The sequence below is a fragment of the Branchiostoma belcheri genome, unplaced genomic scaffold (assembly GCF_001625305.1).
Source record: "Branchiostoma belcheri isolate BF01 breed outbred unplaced genomic scaffold, Haploidv18h27 scaffold23, whole genome shotgun sequence".
Taxonomy (NCBI): Eukaryota; Metazoa; Chordata; class Leptocardii; order Amphioxiformes; family Branchiostomatidae; genus Branchiostoma; species Branchiostoma belcheri.
In genome coordinates, this window is record NW_017803824.1 from 877,737 (window position 1) to 897,875 (window position 20,139).

Genomic DNA, 20,139 nt, shown 5'->3' on the forward strand with positions numbered 1-20,139 from the left:
CAGAAGCTTGAACCGTACTTTGAACTAAATATTTGTCCTTGACAAATAGCCCTTTGAACTTCCATGACGATGTCCTTGTGTGTCCGTTGCTATGTGTTTACCTCTCATAAAGTGATTACAACAGGGTTTGCACAAGTTGCAACAAGTTAAGTGTATTCATGTACTAGTATGAAAGGGATCATCTTCTCTATATGTGTATTGAATGCAGTATATTGGTTAAAATGATGTTGTCGTGAGGAAAGGACCATTACCGTCTTAACTATGCTGACTAGAATTGTACTGTGGTAAATCTTAGGCACTTCGGAAGTTAAGTAATGTTGAAAACGATAGTGTGTGTAAATACATTAACTAAACAATATTGTACAAAAAAGACCACAGCGTTCTGTTTCGACTGATGTATTCTCTCATAAAAAATACACTTGTGGGTATTCCAAAACCTTCTCAGTTTGAGCTATGTACAAAAGTATAAAAAGTATAAATTTTTCTTAAAACGTATAAAGAGCTACAGACTAGTACATGACATACAACATCACCAAATAAGTCGGCAATACAACATTAGAACCGATGTAGACGTAATGATTTCCGTACACCTATAAACTCACTATCGTGATCTGGTGCATTTTAACCACTATTTATATGCTTAAATTCAATCTTCTTTAACAATGTAGGAAATTTATGACACAATATAGGTTGCCCAAGATACCGATCTAGTAAGTTATTCAAAATCAAAAATAATAAAGTTCTTTAAGAGTGTCATAATATAGTAAAATACAGTGCAATGCAAATCTGGATAACAAAAGTAAGATTCTTTATAAATCTTAGAAGTCAAGCCTTTTTACATTCTCCATAAATCCATAAACCTGGTCTGGATGTTGCCTTTCTTCCTGAGACCCTAACACATGTCTTAAATCCCTACATACACTTGATGTTCAACATCTTTACTTTTCTCCTTCTTTTCCCAGACTGTACGAAGGGACAAACTTTGATTGTGATTATCACATACATGTACAATTAACTTTAACCCAAACTAAAGGAAAAGTGCTTTCACAGCAAAAAATGATCCCTGTACGCCAGTTGAAATATATGTTGTCTGGCCTGTGCACAAGAAGTTTAACAAAGATAAGGTGACGGAGGACGTCTCTGTATTCAAAATAACTTGTATAATCCACGCATAATTTGTATAATCCACGTAAAAGCTACATCGGTTAACGTATTCGAATGAACGTTGTAAAAAAAACATTTTAATGAGCATTGTAAATTTTGTTATTGCCTTTTAGCCGTTTAGAACACGTGTAGAAAAGCCTCCTGCTAGTTGGGAAGTCCTGGCTGTATCATTTTATGCCTCTAATACATTAAATCAAATCAAGGATTGGTACAAAATTACCCTTGGTTGGACTTGAATAAACTCTTTTCCGCAAAGCATCACGAAAGAAGCACAAAGAGTGTTTATCCATTTCTTTTTGGAAAGGTCTCTGCGCTGTGCAACTCCCACTTTATCTGACCAAGGCTATAAGGCCTATAAAGAAGCAGTCTCCCAGATGATTGTCAGCTGTCAGATGAGAAAGGCCCCGAAGTAGCTGCCCGTCTCCTCGAAGCTGACCAGGTCGACGTTGTTGTTACTGACGGCCACGTACAGCCTGTCTCCCCGCCTGAGCCGGAACACGCCGCCCTGGTACGTGGACAGGAGCCCGTAGTCAGCGTGCTTAGACCAACACCTGCACATAGGAAGGGGGTGGTGAAAATTCAGTTTATTTTCTAGCCTGGAACTGCAAATATGAATATATTACTTTCTATAACCAAAGCTGTTGGCAAGCGTGATATGGGTGAGAGGAAATTCAGTTTAATATTTTCTTGGAACTGTGCAAATCTGTTAGCCTGCGTGAAACAAGAGTGCACCGGCATCTCCTTTCCACAATCAGGACTTCTTAGACCAACACCTGAACACAGGGGGAGGGGGGTGGTGAACATTCAGTTTATTTTCTAGCCTGGAACTGCAAATATGAATATATTACTTTCTATCACCAAAGATGTTGGCAAGTGTGATTTTTTCTATAATGTGCTAACGTCAACAATAGCCTGGGTTGTAACAGTCCAATAACACTCCTGGGTAATTATTGGTTTACAGCAACTGCAAAGTTCTAGCTACATGTAGAAGTCCTGATGGTGGAAAGAAGATGCTGGTGTACTCTTGTTTTAATGACAGCAGGTTGTTGCCAGTGATCAGGCCGACCACGTTGTCTGGGAGACTGTTTCAGATGCATGTGTACTGCAGTATGTTTGAAAGTTCTTCCGGTAAAGTGTGTAGCAATATGTGAATCCTATTCTTGGCGTTTTTGAGCTGTAATTAGCTATACGTTGATGTTGGGGCATGCTTATCACTAGCCTGGTTACCAAAGCTATTATAGCTCCCGAGTCCTACATCCTCTCCGCTATTTGAGCTATTATAGATTTGGTAACTAGGCGACATGCTTACTTGGTGCGGGCACTTTTCATGAGTTCCTGTGGCACTCGGTAGGTGTCGCTTCTCTTGAAAGTGTAGTGAAGCATCTGCATGTGCTTCCTGGTGTCATCGTCGCCTTTCATGTACCTGAAGTACAGTTGGCTAGAAGAGCAAACAGAGAACAGGTTTATTGTTACCATCACTAAAATTGCACATTTTCTTTCAAAGAGTTCCTGCCTTCCACGATGTTTTTAATGCATATGCAATAAGATATTTTGGTATGATGATTTGATATGAATCTAAATACATCAAGTACCAAATCATATTTTGTTTGTTTCGCATAACCGGTAAATCAACTTTAGGCGTAACACACCAGTTTGTACATGTAAGTACAAGTTGCGTAATACCGGACTGTAAGGTTTGAACTCTTTTCGATCGATAAGTGTGCTGGGTTCTTTAACGTGCATAGGGAGATAAACTCTCGCGGTAGTTTACGATAGTGTGTTCACATGTAGACGCAGTACAGTCCATCCATAGGCATAAAGAGAACAAGTTTTTTGTTATCACCACCACAACTACCTTCTTTCTCTGTACACACTGTACATAGTGCCTGTCTCCTCTGTCACGACCAGTGGAAGAGTAGCTTTTCGGTGAGCTAAAACTGTAAAAACAGATCCTGATCCCCAATAGTTAATGTCCCCCACGATGTTTTTCATTGCCTATGCAAATATCTGTTCAAGGTTATTTTGGCATAATGTGTTGATATTAATCTAAATACGCCAGGTACCAAATCCTCTTTTTTTTGTTTCTCATAACCGGTAAATAACATTTAGGCGTAACACATTAGATGTGTACACATAAGTACAACCTGTTTTTCATTGCCTATGCAAACATTTGTTCAAAGATATTTTGGCATGATGAGAAACTCTCACGTGCTCACCTGTAGACGTAGTAGAGGCCGTCCATAGGCACATGGATGTGTCCGCCGCCGTACTTCATGCCGTTAGCGAGCGTCGCCAGGCCCTGGTCACACTCCCAACCACGCAACTTCACCAGGGCGGTCTTAGGGCGGAGTACTGGTCAGGTAGGGACATTAAGATCATTAGCACCTTAATTACTACAGTCAGAAACTACTACATTGATAACTGAATAGAAGATCAGGTTATGAATTATAGAGGTTCTAGGTACAGCTACAGCGAGGGTCCATAGTACCTTATCTACAAGGACTAATATGCTACTTTGTACAACTTCTTGTCGCTTTTAAGGCAGATGTAAATGTAAGAACAGATGGAGATTGTCATACATGGTTGAATATCGAAAACATTTCTCTCTCTCTCTCTCTGCCTATCTCTCTCTCTCTGTCTCTCTCTCTCAATCTCTCTCTCTCCCTCTGCCTGTCTTTCTGCCTATCTCTCGCTGTCTCTCTCAATATCTCTTTTTCTCAATCTCTCTCTTTCTCAATCTCTCTCTCCCTCTGCCTCTCTCTCCCTGACTCTCCCTCTCCTCTCCCTCTCCCTCTACCCCCCTCTCTCGCTATCTGATACATGTTCTATACACACCCACACAGTTATACGTTACTGAAATTCCACGCATACCCCATGCCGACTTGTTTGACCCCGTGAGGTGCGCCATGGGCTTGGCGAGGTAACCCCGCTCCTTCCCGCCTCCCTTGCCGGCATGCTCTTGCAGGTACACCAGGGGACCGTACGGGGTAAAACGGCCGGTCTGCTCTCTGTCTCGCTCTTAAAAAAGACATAAAAAAACTCATGAAATGACATACATTTCAAGTCATCCATATTAATGTTGTGAAATTTATTGGTGTCAATATTGTCAAAGGTATATTAAGTATAGAATTACAAGGCCAAACATTAACAAAATAACATGTGTTGTTAGTGTCAAAAGTCTTTTTTTGTAAGTTGAGAATGACTGTCGAGATCATTGTCTCTTGATCATTATCTCTTGATTTAAAAAAGGAAGAGAGCGTTGATGTAAATAATACTACCTTAGTCTTTTTTACAAACGACACTACTCTTTTCACTCTCAGAATGCACCAGACTCACTAGCTAATTTCTAATCATATATGCATACATTAAAAGAGCTAAAACATTGATATGAAATTGTCTTAAGCCTTGAGGCTAACCGCCTAGACTACACACCTTTGTCATTTGTGATATTCGCCAACTCTTGCGCAACGGCCTGCAAACAAACGAGGTGTCATTAGTGTTGACAGGTGAAAACTTACAATGACTTAGCAAACAAACGCCGTGGAAACCTGGTGAGCGAGCATTACCTGAGCAACAGTACTTGTAGAAAGACTGTAAATCTGTAGTTTTTATACGTATAACCGTTTGTAAATTACAAGTCTTCAAGCTCATCTATAGTATGGTCACGTACGTAAGCCTCTAAAGGTGTTGACCACAAAACTTGTTTTTCCACCTGCACAATTACTTTCACGCTATTGACTAACAACAAAGGTACATGTCTTGCATTACAGACATGCGATTGTGAAAGTAAAAAAAAACATATCGGACTTTCCCACAACAACTGGAACATATGGAAAGTTCCAGTCACCACGTTACGTAATTTGAACGCAACATGACATCATGTGTTTTTCCCATGTCTTGTTTGGCTCCAAACAAGACTGTGTTTAAGTGTTGAAGTCAGAGATTATCAACCTTTACGGATGATTTAAGAAAGAAACAGGGATGACTGAGGATTTGTATATGTACAGCTTACACAATATGTTGTTCTCAGGCTAATTTTAAGTGCTTAAACTCTTACTGCTTGTGAGAACTTGCAGGTGTGGTGCCTTTCTATTGTGTACATAATCGTTAGACCGGAACCCGTGGTTAGAACTGAACTGAACATGCACATATTTACAGTAGGAAATGTGGGTAACGAACTTCCTGTGGTTTAGTGGTTGACCACAGAGCTACCACTACTAGCGGTCAACTTCTTTAACGTGCATGGTATTTTGCACAAATGATATGAAAGGGAGAATACTTATCGCTTCGACCTATTTATAAAAAAAAAACGAACGTGTTCAATGCTTAAACCATGCGCTTTGCCTTTGAAAATATGGCTCACATTTTTGACGATAGCAGTCAGCCCAGGGTGCAAGTTCTCCCAGCTCTCGTCCCCAGAATGCTTAGCCGCCCTCAGTCCGTCAATCTCGGCGCTCAAGTTGACAGTAACAGTTACAAAACTCACGCACAGGGCAAATAGCAGGAAGAGCTGGAAGAACACTATGAACTCAAGAACATGGCCGAATCTCTGCTCCTTGTAGCCTTTACAAACCATGGTAAACGTCGTTCTTATGCCAGTATTTCAAACGAAGCCAAATGCACATCATCAGGTGGTTCTCGAAACCTTTTTTCCAGACGTTCGCCATGTGATGCAACGGAAAAATTTGTCTTAAAAAGATTTGTTAAATATAGATATGACTAAGATAAGACTGGAGAGTAGAGAAACCCGCGCCCCCACCCTTGACAAATCCCCGGGACCCAGTGACGGTTTAGGTACCTGGCAGTGTGCAACCTGGTAAACAAGTTCCGTTAGCCAATCGCTGCACCGCTCCTGTGACTTATGACCCATACGGGGAATCCCCCCCTCACCTCCCGGCGCGAAAAATCGTTGACAAACAAGTCCAGGTGTACCGGTGGTCAATGTAAATTCAATATCTTCGAATTCAATATTCAAAAGTCACAGATTTAGACCTATTATTAACGATGTTGCCTTCAAGAAGTGCAATTTAACTACTTGCACGAGCGGTGCAACTATTAATAAACTACAGCAGTCGAGAAGCGGAATAAGTGTTTTTTACCGTTTGTCATGCTTTTAATTTGGAGATGAGTCATCGACACGTCTTTTGTACTTTTGCAGAAGTTGATGAGCCTAAACAAAAGACCATACCGTGTGACAGGCCTGACATTTAGAATACTGGACAGGTGTGATATCGGTCTTGTCATGACATGTATGCCCTATATCTCCCTTATACGAGTCATGGGTGTTTATAGCTAGTACAGTACTGCGTGCTCAACCCAACCCAACCCCCCACCCCCATCCCCACCACACACAGAAACGTTAGTGACTTATGAAATATTGAAGAGTTGTAGGTGACATCAGTCTCCGACTGTCCGACTGCATATCTTTTTCATCCTTGTAGATGATGTAGATGATGTTAAAAGCTCCACGTGTCCTATATCGATGACGATGTTGCTGTATCTACGTACACGTCAGCCTTGCAGGGTCTTTACCTCCACCAACGTTACAGCAGACGATCATAAGAAAACGAGCAACATTAGCCATGATTCTACAAACACCATGTAATCAATCTATCCAAAGTCTAATAAACGTGGTAAAAGTTTAGTTATCCTTTTACTCAGCTGCAGTATGACTAGACACAGTTGCAACAGGTGAGGGAGTAACGATGTATAGGTTTTTATTTTCTTGCTGCAGAAATGAGGACAGTTACAATCATCATTTCATTTGTCACTCTATAAATATATATTCAGGTATTATTTCTGGAACACGCTTCAAAAGTATTAAAAGTACAAAAATATAGTTTCAAGCAGATAGCGTTAACGTTTCGTGATGGCTGGCTGACATGGCAGGTTTCGTGGATTCTATATTACCATGGTTACCACAGAACTACAACGGTTGTCATGGTTACCACATAGAAGCACAGCGGTTGTCATGGTAACAGTAGAGATACAATGGTTGTCATGGCTACGGTAGAACTACAACGGTTGTTATGTTGACCAATGAACTGCGACATCTGTAGTGTCGTCATAATACAACAAAGCTTCACATGCTACCTCAGTTTACCGTAGTAAATTGTATATTAAGTTGACATTTTAGGGTATTGATATGCGTACAATTCTATATAACACGCATAAAAATCGCGTTCTGTCTTCTTTCAATTGCACTAATGATAAAACCAAGGCGGTTTAAACCTCATTGATACGACACACAGCATTAGACAACTGTCCTGTCATGATTGTGAACTCCGGAAGAGGACGCCGTTCGGGCTCATGAGCTTCTTCATGACGACTTTCTTGTACTGACCCCACGTGTCCTGCTGGGTCAGTGACTCCGTGGCCGTGTCAGGGGAGACCACGTCACTGTGCTGGGGTGGAGAGAACAGATATTATCATGAAAGCTCATCTGTGTTGGTAGTTACATGTCAAAGGTACCATTAGGGCCCATCGCCCTTCACTTAACCGGGACGGGGGCCGACATTGTCTACCAGATACCTTTGACTCAGTGTGACGTCACACTTCAAAGAAGCCATGTGACAAGCTTCACTGGGTCAGTCTACTGAGGAAGATCAGAGTGACTGGTCGAAAGCTCTAGGTGAGAGAACTTTTTTGTGTTGGATGTAAAGTTTTAACTTTAAACGAGATAACAGATAGATAACCTTTATTGTTCAATCGTGCCCCAGGCTAAGTACATGTGAACACCTACATCGGCTACATAGGCGAGAAGCAGAACTCCAATCAGAAGCTCCGATAGACACCTAAACGTAAGTAAGGTAAGAGACAATATTGGTTGTGTAAAAAATACCTATATTCAATATAGTAAAGTAATAAATGATAGAATTATAGTATATTTTATATTGTGCCCTTACCGCAGCCTGAATCTTCATGAGTGCCTGGTTACTGGCGTACTTCAGGAAGAACCGTTTGTTGATGAGAACTAACTCCGCTCCGTCACTCACCTACGCAGGGTGGAGACCATAATAAAGTATTGTTACATAATTGCAAATGTACATGTACTATACAATTTGGTAATTATAGTAACGCAGTGGAGTGAAACTTGTTGCCACCAACCACAGTTAGAGCATCATCACTAGAAAGCTTTGAACAACTCCTGCAATTAAATATGCAAAGATTGAGTTTAACAGGTCGTTGAGTGTAATATAGCTAGCTGCCACCGCGCCGCGTACCTGTGAAGCTGGTGTGTTTTGCCGAAGGGCGGTTATACCGACTCTACCAATACAGATAATATGTATGTGTGCAATTGTTTGCTACCTCAGTGAAAATTAGTTACATGGGGGATATTGTTTCTGGTGTGTTTCTGCAATTTTCGAATAATTGGGATACTACAGTAACTAGTATTGTGGCATGTGTGTAAACCTTGTGACTTACCAGGCTGACTGATTGCACCTCGTCCTTATACTCGTCATCCGGGTCCTTATAGTTCTTCAGTAGATCGGCTGTGCCCTGCAGAAATCATCCAAAAGTCATTTCTTGGTTTGGTTTTTATTTCTTCTTTTTCACCATAGCTATATAGTGTAGCATGAAATCGGGACTAAAGCGACATATACGTAACCTCGATGTCAGCCTTTTAGCAGTAGCACACTCTATCTATCCGGGAGCGGCAAACTGTTCTCTCCAGCGGACCAACTCCCCTGGCATGTAATCTCTCTAGTTGGCCAATTTCTACTCTTTCCAGCCGCCTCCGGAAGCGTGATAGAGGCTACTTTCTGTCTATCACTCCCTGTCAACTAAAATTAGGCAGACATCCAGTGTACTTGCTATATGTAAGGCTGTACTTACGAATATTTCCCCCGGTCCGACGAAGCCGAGTTGTAAGTACGCGTGTCTGACGGAGGATGGAGAGTCGGTGACGTTGCCGACCGTGTCCTGTAGGAACACCTGGATGTCCCCGTCTGTGTGGGACAGTCTCCCGACCCGGGACCGGCCCACCTCAGACCGGCGGCTCCTTGCGGACGTCCCGTCACTGCCCGGCGGCGTCAGCGGGTGTCTCAAGGGAGGCAGGTGGATCCGCCCACGCTGAGGAGATTGAAATGTGTCGTATAAGTATACAGTTCCACGATCTCATACCTTCGCCACCACAGCCATTTACCATTCTACAATGGCCAAACCGAAGACATACCCTTCTGGCGAAGGCAACAATTATGCACTGTGTTGTACCGTACCACACACACACGAGCGCGCACGCACGCACACAAACACACACACACACACGCATACACACACACACACACACTGGCCCTAATACACTGTTGAAGTACAACTTCTCATAACTTTCTGCTTCTAACATATACATGTATATCGCAAGAATCTATGCTACATTACAATAGTGTTACATTACGTTGTACCTGTACATCTGTTTTCACTACACACGCCCCCCTTACCGGTTTTCTGACACGATCGCGATGTCTAGAGTTGATGTTGGTGGTAAAGGACGTCAGGAACGGGTCTTTCATGGCTTCTAACAGTTCGTCTTCAAAGCTATAGGTCTGAAAACAACAAAAAGTATTTTGAGCAAACCTAGAGCGATGTTCACTATAGTATATGTGATTAAATGACAGAAGACGCCGGGAGGACTAAGAATTTCTTGCTTACTGGGGTGTAGAGCGGCCACATTGTTTTCCTCTTCGCTTGAAGTTGATGTGACATCATTGCTGGAATATGTAGGAAGAATCATAATAACATGTCAGCATATCATGAAGCAAACATTTGTTAGTTTAATCATAAAAAAGCAATCTAGAAACTGAGATCAGTCCCATTTATTTTTGTTCGTCCGTTTGTCTGTTTGTCTGTTTGTTTGTTCTAACTTCCGGTTTCTCTTTCTGCCAAGCAAGTTTTTGTACAGTTTTGAAGACAGAAGATTCGGCCGATCGGCGTTACCGTCCGCATGGCTGAATGGCCTGCCACACGCCACATCTTCCGGCCGCTTGCCCCGGAACAGGTGAGAGTTGTTGGCGCTTTCCACACTCTGCCGCCGGACCAGTTTGCACTTCCCCTGGACGTACAAGTACGTACAAAGTCCTTTTCATGGATTTTCACAATCAAGAAATGACCAACTAAACTTTCTGCCAAAACTACGATCTGGGACCAGTTTGTACTTTCCCTGTGCGTACAACATGGTTTACATATTTGATGAATATCCAATAAAAAACAAAACTTCCCTTCATGTCCTTCCCTTTTATATGTTCTAACACCTTAGTACTTCACCCTTCACTCAACCGCGACGGGGGCCGACATCGTCTACCAGATACCTTCGACCCAGTGTTGACGCCACACTTCGAATAAGCCACGCGTGACAAGCCTCACTGGGTCAGTCTACTGAGGAAGACCACAGTGACTGGTAGAAAGCTCTAGGTGAGAGAACTTCTTTGTGTTGGATCTTAAGTTTTAACTTTAAACACCTTTCCTATTATCTATCCAAACTGTGAGTAGCTTACCGACTTGACGATGTACATCCACTGTGTCTCCGCGTTCTCCTTCAGAATCAACTTGTCCTTCCTGCAACAGAAAGTAATATTTTACATACCCCATCGTATTTATACTCTGAGAAGATAGGAAAATGATTTTCAGTATAGATTAGATATATCTTCTGGATACAAGATAGGAAGTTTTAGAAATGTCTCACCCGTAATATCTCTGTATGACTGATTCCTTGTTATCTAGGAACAGTTCACAGGGAAAGTCTCGGAAAAGGTTCAGGGACCTGGGGTGAAAAAAAAAAGATGAACCAGTGTTGTATAATACAGTCCTGTTGGAACAAGGGTTTTAAAGTCGTCTCAAAGCCAATGCATGTTCTACATCACCGCTTCAGTAACAACTCACTCATACTGGAAATCATGAAAACTTCCTTGCCCTTACCTGAGAAAGTCTATGGGCGGTTCGGACTGGACGTTTTGTAGATAAAAGTAATACTGTAAAGGGAGGAAGATCATGTAAACGTTAGCAAACAGAGTATCTGTCTATTGTAAAAGAAATCAAATAAATTTTGAGTAATTGTTGACATTCTGTCGAAGTGAGACTACGTAAGACTAAGTGTTAACTTATTATGAAAGTTCATCTGTGTTGGTAGGTACATGTTTAAAGTTAAAACTTTTGATCCAACACACTTCAAAGACGCCACATGACAAGCCCCACAGGGTCAGTCTGCTGAGGAAGACCAGAGTGACTGGTTAAAAGCTCTAGGTGAGAGAAACTTTTTGTGTTGGATCTAAAGGTTTAACTCCAAACATGAGACAAAGTGCTATGATCTTACCTCCCTCTCAATAAGCAGCACCTCCACCTGTCCCTTACACACCATGGTGTACTCTCCTGGGCACTGAGTCTCCATCTCTTCTGTCTACACAACAAGCATAACAATCATAATGATAAGAATTATGAAGGCACTTGCTCTAAAGGTAAAACAGATACACCACACAAGTATATTTTCTATCTAGAACAGTTGATCTAGCCTGTGAAACCCAAGCTCCGGGGGGCTCCCTACATAGTCCGCCACCTAAGGTTGGTTGGCGGACTACTAGGGAGCCGGCGAAAACCAAGGTTCAGTCAGGCTACCGTTGAACAATCTTTGAGGAAAGGGCTTATATAATTTTGTTCCAGTACGTTAATATCCCATGGGAAGTTTACGGTGATAATGTGATACCAAAACGTAAATTCATTACTTCTAAGTAAATACTACTAGTATACAGCATGCAGTTATTCTTGAATGAAAAAAAAAACAACTTACATTTGAGTTTTTCCCCTTGGCCAGGAAACCCATGGACTTGGCGACATCACTTGATGATGAGAACTGGTAGAGGCGCACTAGGTTGACTGGAGGTAAGGAAAAGCACAAAATAGTTAGATTTTTAACTGCACTGTGAGCGTAACGTGTAGCTAAACTATGTTAAAACAGAAGGCAAGATAGTCTTACGGTATGAGGGCTGCTGACTTTTAATGCTAACTGCCATACTATCACTGTTAATTGATCTATATAAAAGAGAAGGTAGGTTGCTTACTTCTGCCCGTTAAGATGTAGTAAAAGCGGTCCGGTTTTCTCTGTTGGAAGGCGATCACTCGGCCGTTGTCGTACCTAAAGTGGATTACAAAACGCGTTGAAGTATATAAGACAGAATTTGTTCGTATCATCAGAAGTAGTTACGAATTCATGGTCATCGTGACAATGACGCCCAATCATAGCTCATCTTTAGTTATCTATTCCTGAGTCTAATGACTTCTGTAATCACCATTGGGGCACCAAAGACGATCTGACAACCCTTCTCCACCCTACTCGGCTTTCTATTCCTCTTAACATTTTATACTCATCAGTGCCTTGTTGTTCTCTTACATTATCCTTCCATCTTTAATTTTCACTTGCATGCCCTCTTTCTTTCTTCCTGCCTTGACTTTCCTTATATGATAGTTTTGGGTAGTCCCGATGACTTTTAGCCTGGTTACCAAACCTATTTTAGCTCCCGAGTCCTACATCCTCTCCGCAACTCAAGTCCTACATCCTCTCCGCCGTAGCACAACGTTTACGTTTCGTTCAATTCTCGATGGACATATGATTTGTTTGACTCTGTTCCCCACTCCATCTTTTGACCATGGGCCACGAGTTGGCAAATGAAATTATCATCATCGTACCTTTCATACGCGACACATCTGGCCACCTCGTTCTCCATGTCGGTTGGAAAGACAGAAAACGGCTTGGTGGATTTCAGGTATCTGACGATCTGTGGACAAAGAAGCGATTAAAGGGCAATTACCGCGTGTAGTCTCATGCTGATGGACGACAATGCACACAGCAATTAAAAACTAACCTGGCGACATCACGAAAATTGGGCTATTTCCATAAAAATGGAGCTAAAGTCAGTATATAGTTTATTATCTGTGTGTGTTGAATGTGGGTACCGACAGGTTCGGTATGCAATAGAGACGTTTCCAATCAAATTCACTTTTCGTGTGCAGGATAGTCCATGTGGGAGCAAAGACGCTACTCATTTGAACTCAGTACACACTGAGACCTAGGTCTAGACGTATCTGTGTCTGTGTCTGTAAAGCCGATATAACCGCCCTTCGTCGTATTAAACACACCAGCTTCGCAGGCACGCGGCGCGGCAGCAGCCAGATATATTACACCAAACGACCTGTATGTGTAAAGGTATAGCCGCCCTTCGATGAACATGTACGTATTCACGTAGGCCAGTGAACCTCCACCCATTTTTTAAATTTTTGCCACATGGGACTTTAGTTCATCAAACACCCACCTTTTTGATCTGGTCCTGACTGCGTATCTCCGGCGGCGTGGTGAGGTGCATCTCCAACTCCCAGCCGATCTGAGCAGGACAAACATGACATCGGAGATGATTTCAGACTCTCGGGAAATAGTTTGGGTTTTCGTGACCTTCAAGTTCACCCCATTTTCTGTGCCTGATCTTTTGATCTGATTTATAAAATCTCTGGATGCCCAAAAATAAAACAACTATACCTACTACATTGACGAAAGATAGTGGATGCTACCTGAAACGTCTGTCCGTTTCCAAAATCATATCCAGTTGCTTGAGTAACTGTTTTTCTGGCGTATCTTTTTGCCTGGACGCCTAACCTTCACAGACGAAAGAACTATGCCTAACATAGTCAGATATGTGCTACGTAAGTAAATATTATAACTATTATTAAACTAAAACTTTGCAACGAATGTCTACGTACGCTGCTTTTGTTGGAGTAGTTCTTGGAGCTGAATGACGTGTCTTCAGAGGCGGCCTGGGGCATTCCGGAGTCGGCAACTTTGTCCGTGTGATATCTGTAGGAGAACGTATATTCACGTAAGACCAGGCGTTTTCAACATCATTTACTTTGGCCCTGTACTGCGAAACTTTGGTGCGCAGGAAACATATCTGGGATTGATGTAAAAGATTATTTCTAAGCGCTTGGGCTCTTCTGTAATGCCTCAGTCCTATTTTTGCGCTGGAATCCCGTGGGAGTCACATCGGCTGTTGGGCTATTTTGGAGGATGGAGGAATGAATAACAATTCAGGTAGTCTTCAGTACAAATGAGCAAGAACTCTCCCAAACTCTGTCCAGCTGATCAGATCTCTTCCGCCCCTCCCACCGAAATCCCCCACGGCCCAGGGATCACCTAATGGACCTAATGATGAGTCAGGTCTAGCAGGATCAGTCCCGCCAATTTACACACTTGTTTTAAGAGTGTGACAAAACTAATCTATACTCGTATCTGTGTAGGACTACCATCTGTTCCAAAATGACAGCATTCATAGACATCCAAAAAAGACAGTAGAATGTTAGTCTATAATCAGTTCATCAGGTAAACCAAGAGCCTGTCACTCATTTTGCCCCAGGCTAGATACAGCTGATAAAGTAGGGGATTATAAGGAAGAGCCCGTCCGGTTTAGCTTCCTAGTTTTTCTTTGTATTCAGACGTGGAAAAAATGTTCAAGATTTAAATGTCTTAATGTTTAAGCGTCTTAATCTGGCACACAGTATACCTGTATGCTTTAATCTATGATGAGTGTAAATTCGTTTGCAATTCGTTTTTTTTTATGGTATTACTATTTAGCGGTGGTATTACCAGAAATTTGTAAATAATACCACCGCTAAATTTAACTGCGAAGAACCAATAAAACCATCTTGAATCTTGAATAATGAAGAGTTGACTGACCTTCTCCTGAAGCGGCTACAGCTGACCAGGATCATCAGGATCTCCACAGCGTGTCGGAACCGAGCCAGACCCTGAACACAAGCAGACCATGGAATATATATGAGTTACGAGCGTACATAATGCACAAGAAAACTCCAGTAGTTTTTAAGGATAAGTAGAGTTGTATGGAGTACCAGTGTTGGCACAGCGCCTAGCTAGCTCGTGAGTTATAGAAAACGTACTCTTGCATTGTACCCCGAAATCTAGCACAATCTAGCACACTATGCAAAACGATTCCTTGATTACATATACTTCTAATATTTTGATATCGAGTGTACTGAACTGATTGAGTAACATTCGTAGCATACAAAGTTGTATTTTATCATCAGCTGCATGTGTGTGTATGTACTAGGTGCTCCATAAAAACCTGTCTTGAGTAAAGTACGACGTACTGAGACTATATAAAGCACAGTTTCGTCATACTACAGCTAATATGGACTGCTCTGTTCAGCCCTTGGTCTAATGGACAATATTAGGACTTCAGTAGACTGTTTCACCCCGCGGATTGATTCAAAACTACCGAGAGAGATGTGTTGTGATAAGACGGTGACTAGCATAAATATGTAATCCATCCGCCAGGATCATCACATGAGAATGTAGGTCGTGTTTGGACATAAAACAAAACACTACAACAACAAAAGCGTTGCTGTGGCAACAAGACCATTCTCTATACATCGAGAAGAGATTAGTGTTGTTGTCCTTGTACTTGACTAAACTCTAGCCAGAGGCAGAATTTCGTTCAGGAGGGTCAAGGAAAAACAACTGAAGATTGGGTAACAAAAATAACATCTTGACATCATTTTAGTTTTTACAGACTTGACGCCACGACTTTACTCTGGACAGTACGACCGTGTTTCAGTAAACAGATAGTCGCACTGTACGGCTTGTAACAGCACTTAATAGTTCTGTACCAGGAGGAGAGGTAATGTCTGTGTAACGTTATACTTCGTAGTTCTTCACTCAGTGCGCCAACGTGCGGCTCAAAGCAAACAACAGACTTTTGTACCGACTGTTGGTAAAGATAGTCTTACATAGAGGTGTCAGAAGGGGAGATATTTGTTACGTTTGTAAGTTCAAACAGGTCAACAGTTGTAAATCTCTGTGTATGTTTTTACTATAATGTTATTTTTTAACGGAGTGGTTCAATGCAAGGCCTATACGACCACTTCTCGGCGTTGAACTAGAAATATGAGAGAAACATGGCTATGTCAAGAGATGGCGGTGAACGTTTGATTTGAAAGCCTGTAGATTGTAGGTTGGTGGGAAATACTGAAAGCCTGTACATTGTAGGTTGGTGGGAAACACAAATTTGTTGTTTTGTTGTGTGTATGTTTTTTTTTGTATGAACCCTGGAAGATTAGCCTTTTGGCTAAAGGGTATCGGAATGAAAAGAATGAAGAGTTTGACTATAAGTGATGACTTGTAACATCACTACGTGACTGATGTAATAATGAGGATTCGTAAGTATATATGTGCGTACCTTTAGATGACTTGTGTACATTTTCTTGAAGTCTCTTGGGTGTAGGTCTTCCAATTGCTGAGAAAAAAAATCAACCATCATCAGTTCATGCAGGAACATGTAAAGAAGCAAATGCAATTGCAAGCTTCCTGGAGAAGGACATGATATATAAATCTAAAAAAATTATTTGATATGTCCTCGCCTTGTTGACTACAAACTTTCCGGTTGGTTTTGAAACATTTTATAAAAAAAGTACAAAACTTAACAGACCACTTGATTGTGTTAAAAGGGTTATTGTAGTCCAAAATTGCTGTCAGGTACACGCTCTAAATCCCCTCTCCCAATCAACACAAATTACTGGTAACGGTGATACTGCTGTGGTGTGAATCCGGCACCAACTGACTTCAAAGACGGTTTAATCCAAATCAACAAGTGTGTGTTTTGGAGTATTATGAGCTTTGGGATTTGTGTCCACATTCATTATAATTATAACCTTATCTTGCTTGAGTTTAGACCTTTGAAATTCAGACGAATACAAGTACTTTTGTGGATTCTTTCAAGTTCAGACGTTGACTTATGTGGAGGAGTATATCTTGAAAAGCCTGACTTACAGTATCTATTTACTTTGCAGCACGGTATCTTGAAAATGATACCGGGCTACCGGGCTAGGGATTAGTCAGTTAACAGACAAAAGACGGTTGAGAGATTTACCGCGCGACTTTCAAGAACGAGAAAACCTTGGCATTGAATCCAGAAGTCCTGGTTGGCTTGAAAAATATTTTTGTTGTTTAACGTACACAAAAAGGGTCTGTTATTTCAGTCCCCAGTAACCGACGTTTGGTTCATTCCTACCCTGCTCGGGCGGTTAGAGTTTCTAGATCTATCGCCTTCACGTGAACCGTTAAACCATGCCGGAATGGATACATAACTGTGGCTGCTATGTTTGCTCAAAGGTAACAGTATATATCTACACACAGGGAGATGAAAAACCTGAAAAAAATACCGGCCTGCAGGAAAGATTCGAAGCACCGTGAACCATCTGTTTAACTGCTTGTAATCGTTATAATGCACAAGAAATTATATTTTGTCAAAATATCATTGTGGGAAATCATACTAAACCACGTTTTAACGCTATGCCGTAATATAATGTTACCAGTGCCATCTTCAGTACTTATCAGGCAACACCGCAATTCGTTCTATACGCTTCAAATTGTATCCTTTTGGCCGATATTAGAGCAGATATAGTTTTGGGCAAGTTGAGCAATTTGAATTTTCCAGCTGTTATGGTGTAAACATATGATTCAATAAGTCTGTCAAGTCTTGAGAGGAAGAACACAATCACAACTGAAGACGCCGTCAATGGCCAGCGATGAGTGATAAGATATAAAAAGAGGCGTGGATCTTATCAAACGGACAAAGCAAGAAACGCCCTACATAAAGGAGTTAAAATTGCCTAAATGGGTGGGGTGGGGGGAGAATAAAGCTGATGAATGACGGCATGAATTACAATTAAATTTGCAAAAAAAGAAGGAAAGGGGCTGATAAGAAATGCCCCATTACTAGTAAAATGCAGACTTCTTCTTCAATCTTTCCATATCCACTTGCACTGTCAATGTTTTAAACTGTTTTTTTATTGATCATACGTAACCCTAACTAGTATCTTTAAGATGTCCCCAATGTCCTCAGGCACACTTCCATACTACCTTAAGCACACAAATAAAGGGGGACAGTTCTTAAAAGTACTTACGTGTACTAGGGCTCTCTTGGAGTCTCCCATCTTGTCCAGTGTGTGTAAGACAAACCCCCGTGAGCTGACCATGTCGTTCACCTCCACAAGTCTCTTCCTGATGGAGTCCATGGTGTCCTCCTCCTGGGACGTGCGGATCGACATCAGCTTCTTCCGCGCCTCCACCCTCTTCTTGGTGTCCCATCCGGCCACGTTCCTGCCGTTCCCGTCCCTCTCGGCCTGTTCCTCGGGGTCAGGCACCCACAGGTGGCTCAGGTCCACCCGGGACTCGGCGCGGGACGACTCCGAGGACGAGCCGGTGGACGAGACCGATCCTGCCGACGACACCTTTCGAGACAAGCCCTCGCTGACTTCGGGGAACGGAAACTCGCCTCCATTCCCGAGCCGCAACTCATGATCCTCACCTACACCTGCGTCAGTATAAAAACCGTTTGAATTCGCGTCTTCTTCTGTCACAGTGAACGTAGGAGGGCTAACTCCTCTGTCAGAAGAAGTGATCTCAGGAACCGGTGGTGGTGTTGTTATGGCTTCAGCTCCTCCATTCAATTCTTCTTCTCCCACGGGAAGGTCGTCAACAGTTTGCCGGTCACCTGCGTTTGTTTCCCCGCCTGGATCCGTGTCTTCACCCGGGTCTGGCCCGGGCGTGGCTTCAGGCGGGTTATCCTTGTCCTCCGCCATACAGAAAACTTCAGTTCACCGTCATGTCGTTACCGAGAAGCCTCAAGGATTGTTTACTCCTGTTATAAGTCTTGGCTACAACCTGTCCTGACCCAAACACCGGTCGGAATCTGTCAACCACCGGTCTGCTTACGCCCGTCTGATGACGTCCCTGCGGCGGAATTCTCAGCGGGGAAGACACTGCGGACAAAAGGCGGGATCCCCTCCGGCAAAACCAGGCTACCTGTCCCACACGTTACACTTATCTGGTCCGGCGAAGCAATATATCAGCTCCGGGGTCGCTATGAGGCGTGTTAGCGGCAGTATAATAACACACCGGTAACACTGGATATAGTTACCCGTCTCGCTTGACCACCTGTAAATCGGATACTGTATACCCGTGGCTTAAAAGGTGACTGTAAGTGTAAACCGCCTTATTCATTACCGGCCCTTCGCACATCGAAGGGTGAACAAAGCTGCTTCGGTCTTGTGGCGCGGACTGGAAAATTATACCATAAATTATTGTATAAACGTTCTCTGTGGGACTCTGCTATTGACCGTTGATTAATAGCCTCCACCAGGCGTTTCTACGGGAATACGGATCGTAGAATTCGGCAAAAAAGAGAGTAAAATTGGCCAAGACAGTCCGGCCGCAGGGAGGTAGTTTCTTTCTGGCCTCCACGGTCCAGTCAAACCTACAAGGCGGCTAAACTCCGGATCCCCCGGCAAATATTCTCCTATATATACTAGTAGCCAGCGTAGTTAGTCTGGTATAGAGACTAGGTGGTTAATGTGGCCCGGTCCGGATAGGATTTACCCCGCACCGGGTGTGGCATATGAACGCTTACACGGATCGCCTGGTTTGTATGAGTGGGTCTTAGGTTGTTTACAATAACTTGGTGTTTAAGGATGTTCAAAGCCTAGAGGGGCGAACCCAGCTATTTGTCATCGCATTCTTTGTGGCCAGTGTAAAAACAAAGTTACCTTACAGTCCGGTCTTACGCAGCTTGTACTTACTGTACAAAAATGGTTAACTTTAGACTTTGAGACATACATTGTGGTCGCTTCTCATCACTATTGTAAATTCCATTGATAGAAGTTGTTTTTCAGCATATATAACCCACTTCTAAGTCCTGCTCTGTGCTGGTTATTGTCATTGTTAACTCAACAGGTGCCTCAGGTAGGGCAGAAAGCCACTTTTTGTCTAGTGTTTCATTAAAAAGGTCTAGACAGGCTGTTGACGTATCAGAATAAGGCAAACGTTCCGGTTACTACGGAGTAAAAACAGGTGGCCTTTTCACCAGCGTGGGCGATTGCACTTTTCAAAACAGACTGTTTTTAACGGAAGTCTGTTTTCAAAACGCA

The 20,139-nt window shown here is 42.5% G+C and overlaps 2 protein-coding genes across 2 annotated transcripts; both read right to left on the reverse strand.

Annotated features, from left to right (window-relative positions):
• Nucleotides 1-1,523: 1,523 nt before the first annotated feature.
• Nucleotides 1,524-5,952, reverse strand: LOC109470672 (tumor necrosis factor ligand superfamily member 10-like). The gene is made up of 6 exons (XM_019769699.1): nt 5,528-5,952; nt 4,597-4,636; nt 4,036-4,182; nt 3,381-3,516; nt 2,474-2,602; nt 1,524-1,715 (listed from the first exon to the last, which is right to left on the reverse strand). The coding sequence occupies exons 1-6, from the start codon at nt 5,738-5,740 to the stop codon at nt 1,553-1,555; spliced, it is 828 nt and encodes a 275-aa protein (XP_019625258.1). The 5' UTR covers nt 5,741-5,952; the 3' UTR covers nt 1,524-1,552.
• Nucleotides 5,953-7,290: 1,338 nt separating this feature from the next.
• Nucleotides 7,291-18,795, reverse strand: LOC109470541. Its single transcript, XM_019769505.1, has 19 exons — nt 18,118-18,795; nt 16,392-16,448; nt 14,873-14,943; nt 13,903-13,996; nt 13,461-13,529; nt 12,838-12,926; nt 12,213-12,286; nt 11,942-12,027; nt 11,471-11,554; nt 11,077-11,129; nt 10,844-10,921; nt 10,656-10,716; nt 10,099-10,213; nt 9,814-9,872; nt 9,603-9,707; nt 9,001-9,237; nt 8,590-8,664; nt 8,070-8,159; nt 7,291-7,568 (listed from the first exon to the last, which is right to left on the reverse strand). Exons 1-19 carry the CDS (start codon nt 18,793-18,795, stop codon nt 7,434-7,436), a joined length of 2,310 nt encoding a protein of 769 aa, XP_019625064.1. The 3' UTR covers nt 7,291-7,433.
• Nucleotides 18,796-20,139: the final 1,344 nt, after the last annotated feature.

Bases quoted from the DNA above. Each gene is read 5' to 3' on its own strand.
- LOC109470672 (XM_019769699.1), bottom strand. From the start codon at position 5,740: ATGGTTTGTAAAGGCTACAAGGAGCAGAGATTCGGCCATGTTCTTGAG. The intron at 4,183-4,596 runs GTGTGTAGTCTA...GTCTTTTTTAAG, and splicing joins GAATATCACAAATGACAAAG to AGCGAGACAGAGAGCAGACC. The intron at 2,603-3,380 runs GTGAGCACGTGA...TTGCTCTTCTAG, and splicing joins GGCCTCTACTACGTCTACAG to CCAACTGTACTTCAGGTACA.
- LOC109470541 (XM_019769505.1), bottom strand. From the start codon at position 18,795: ATGGCGGAGGACAAGGATAACCCGCCTGAAGCCACGCCCGGGCCAGAC. The intron at 14,944-16,391 runs GTACGCACATAT...GCTTGTGTTCAG, and splicing joins TGTACACAAGTCATCTAAAG to GGTCTGGCTCGGTTCCGACA. The intron at 10,717-10,843 runs GTGAGACATTTC...TTTCTGTTGCAG, and splicing joins GTCATACAGAGATATTACGG to GAAGGACAAGTTGATTCTGA.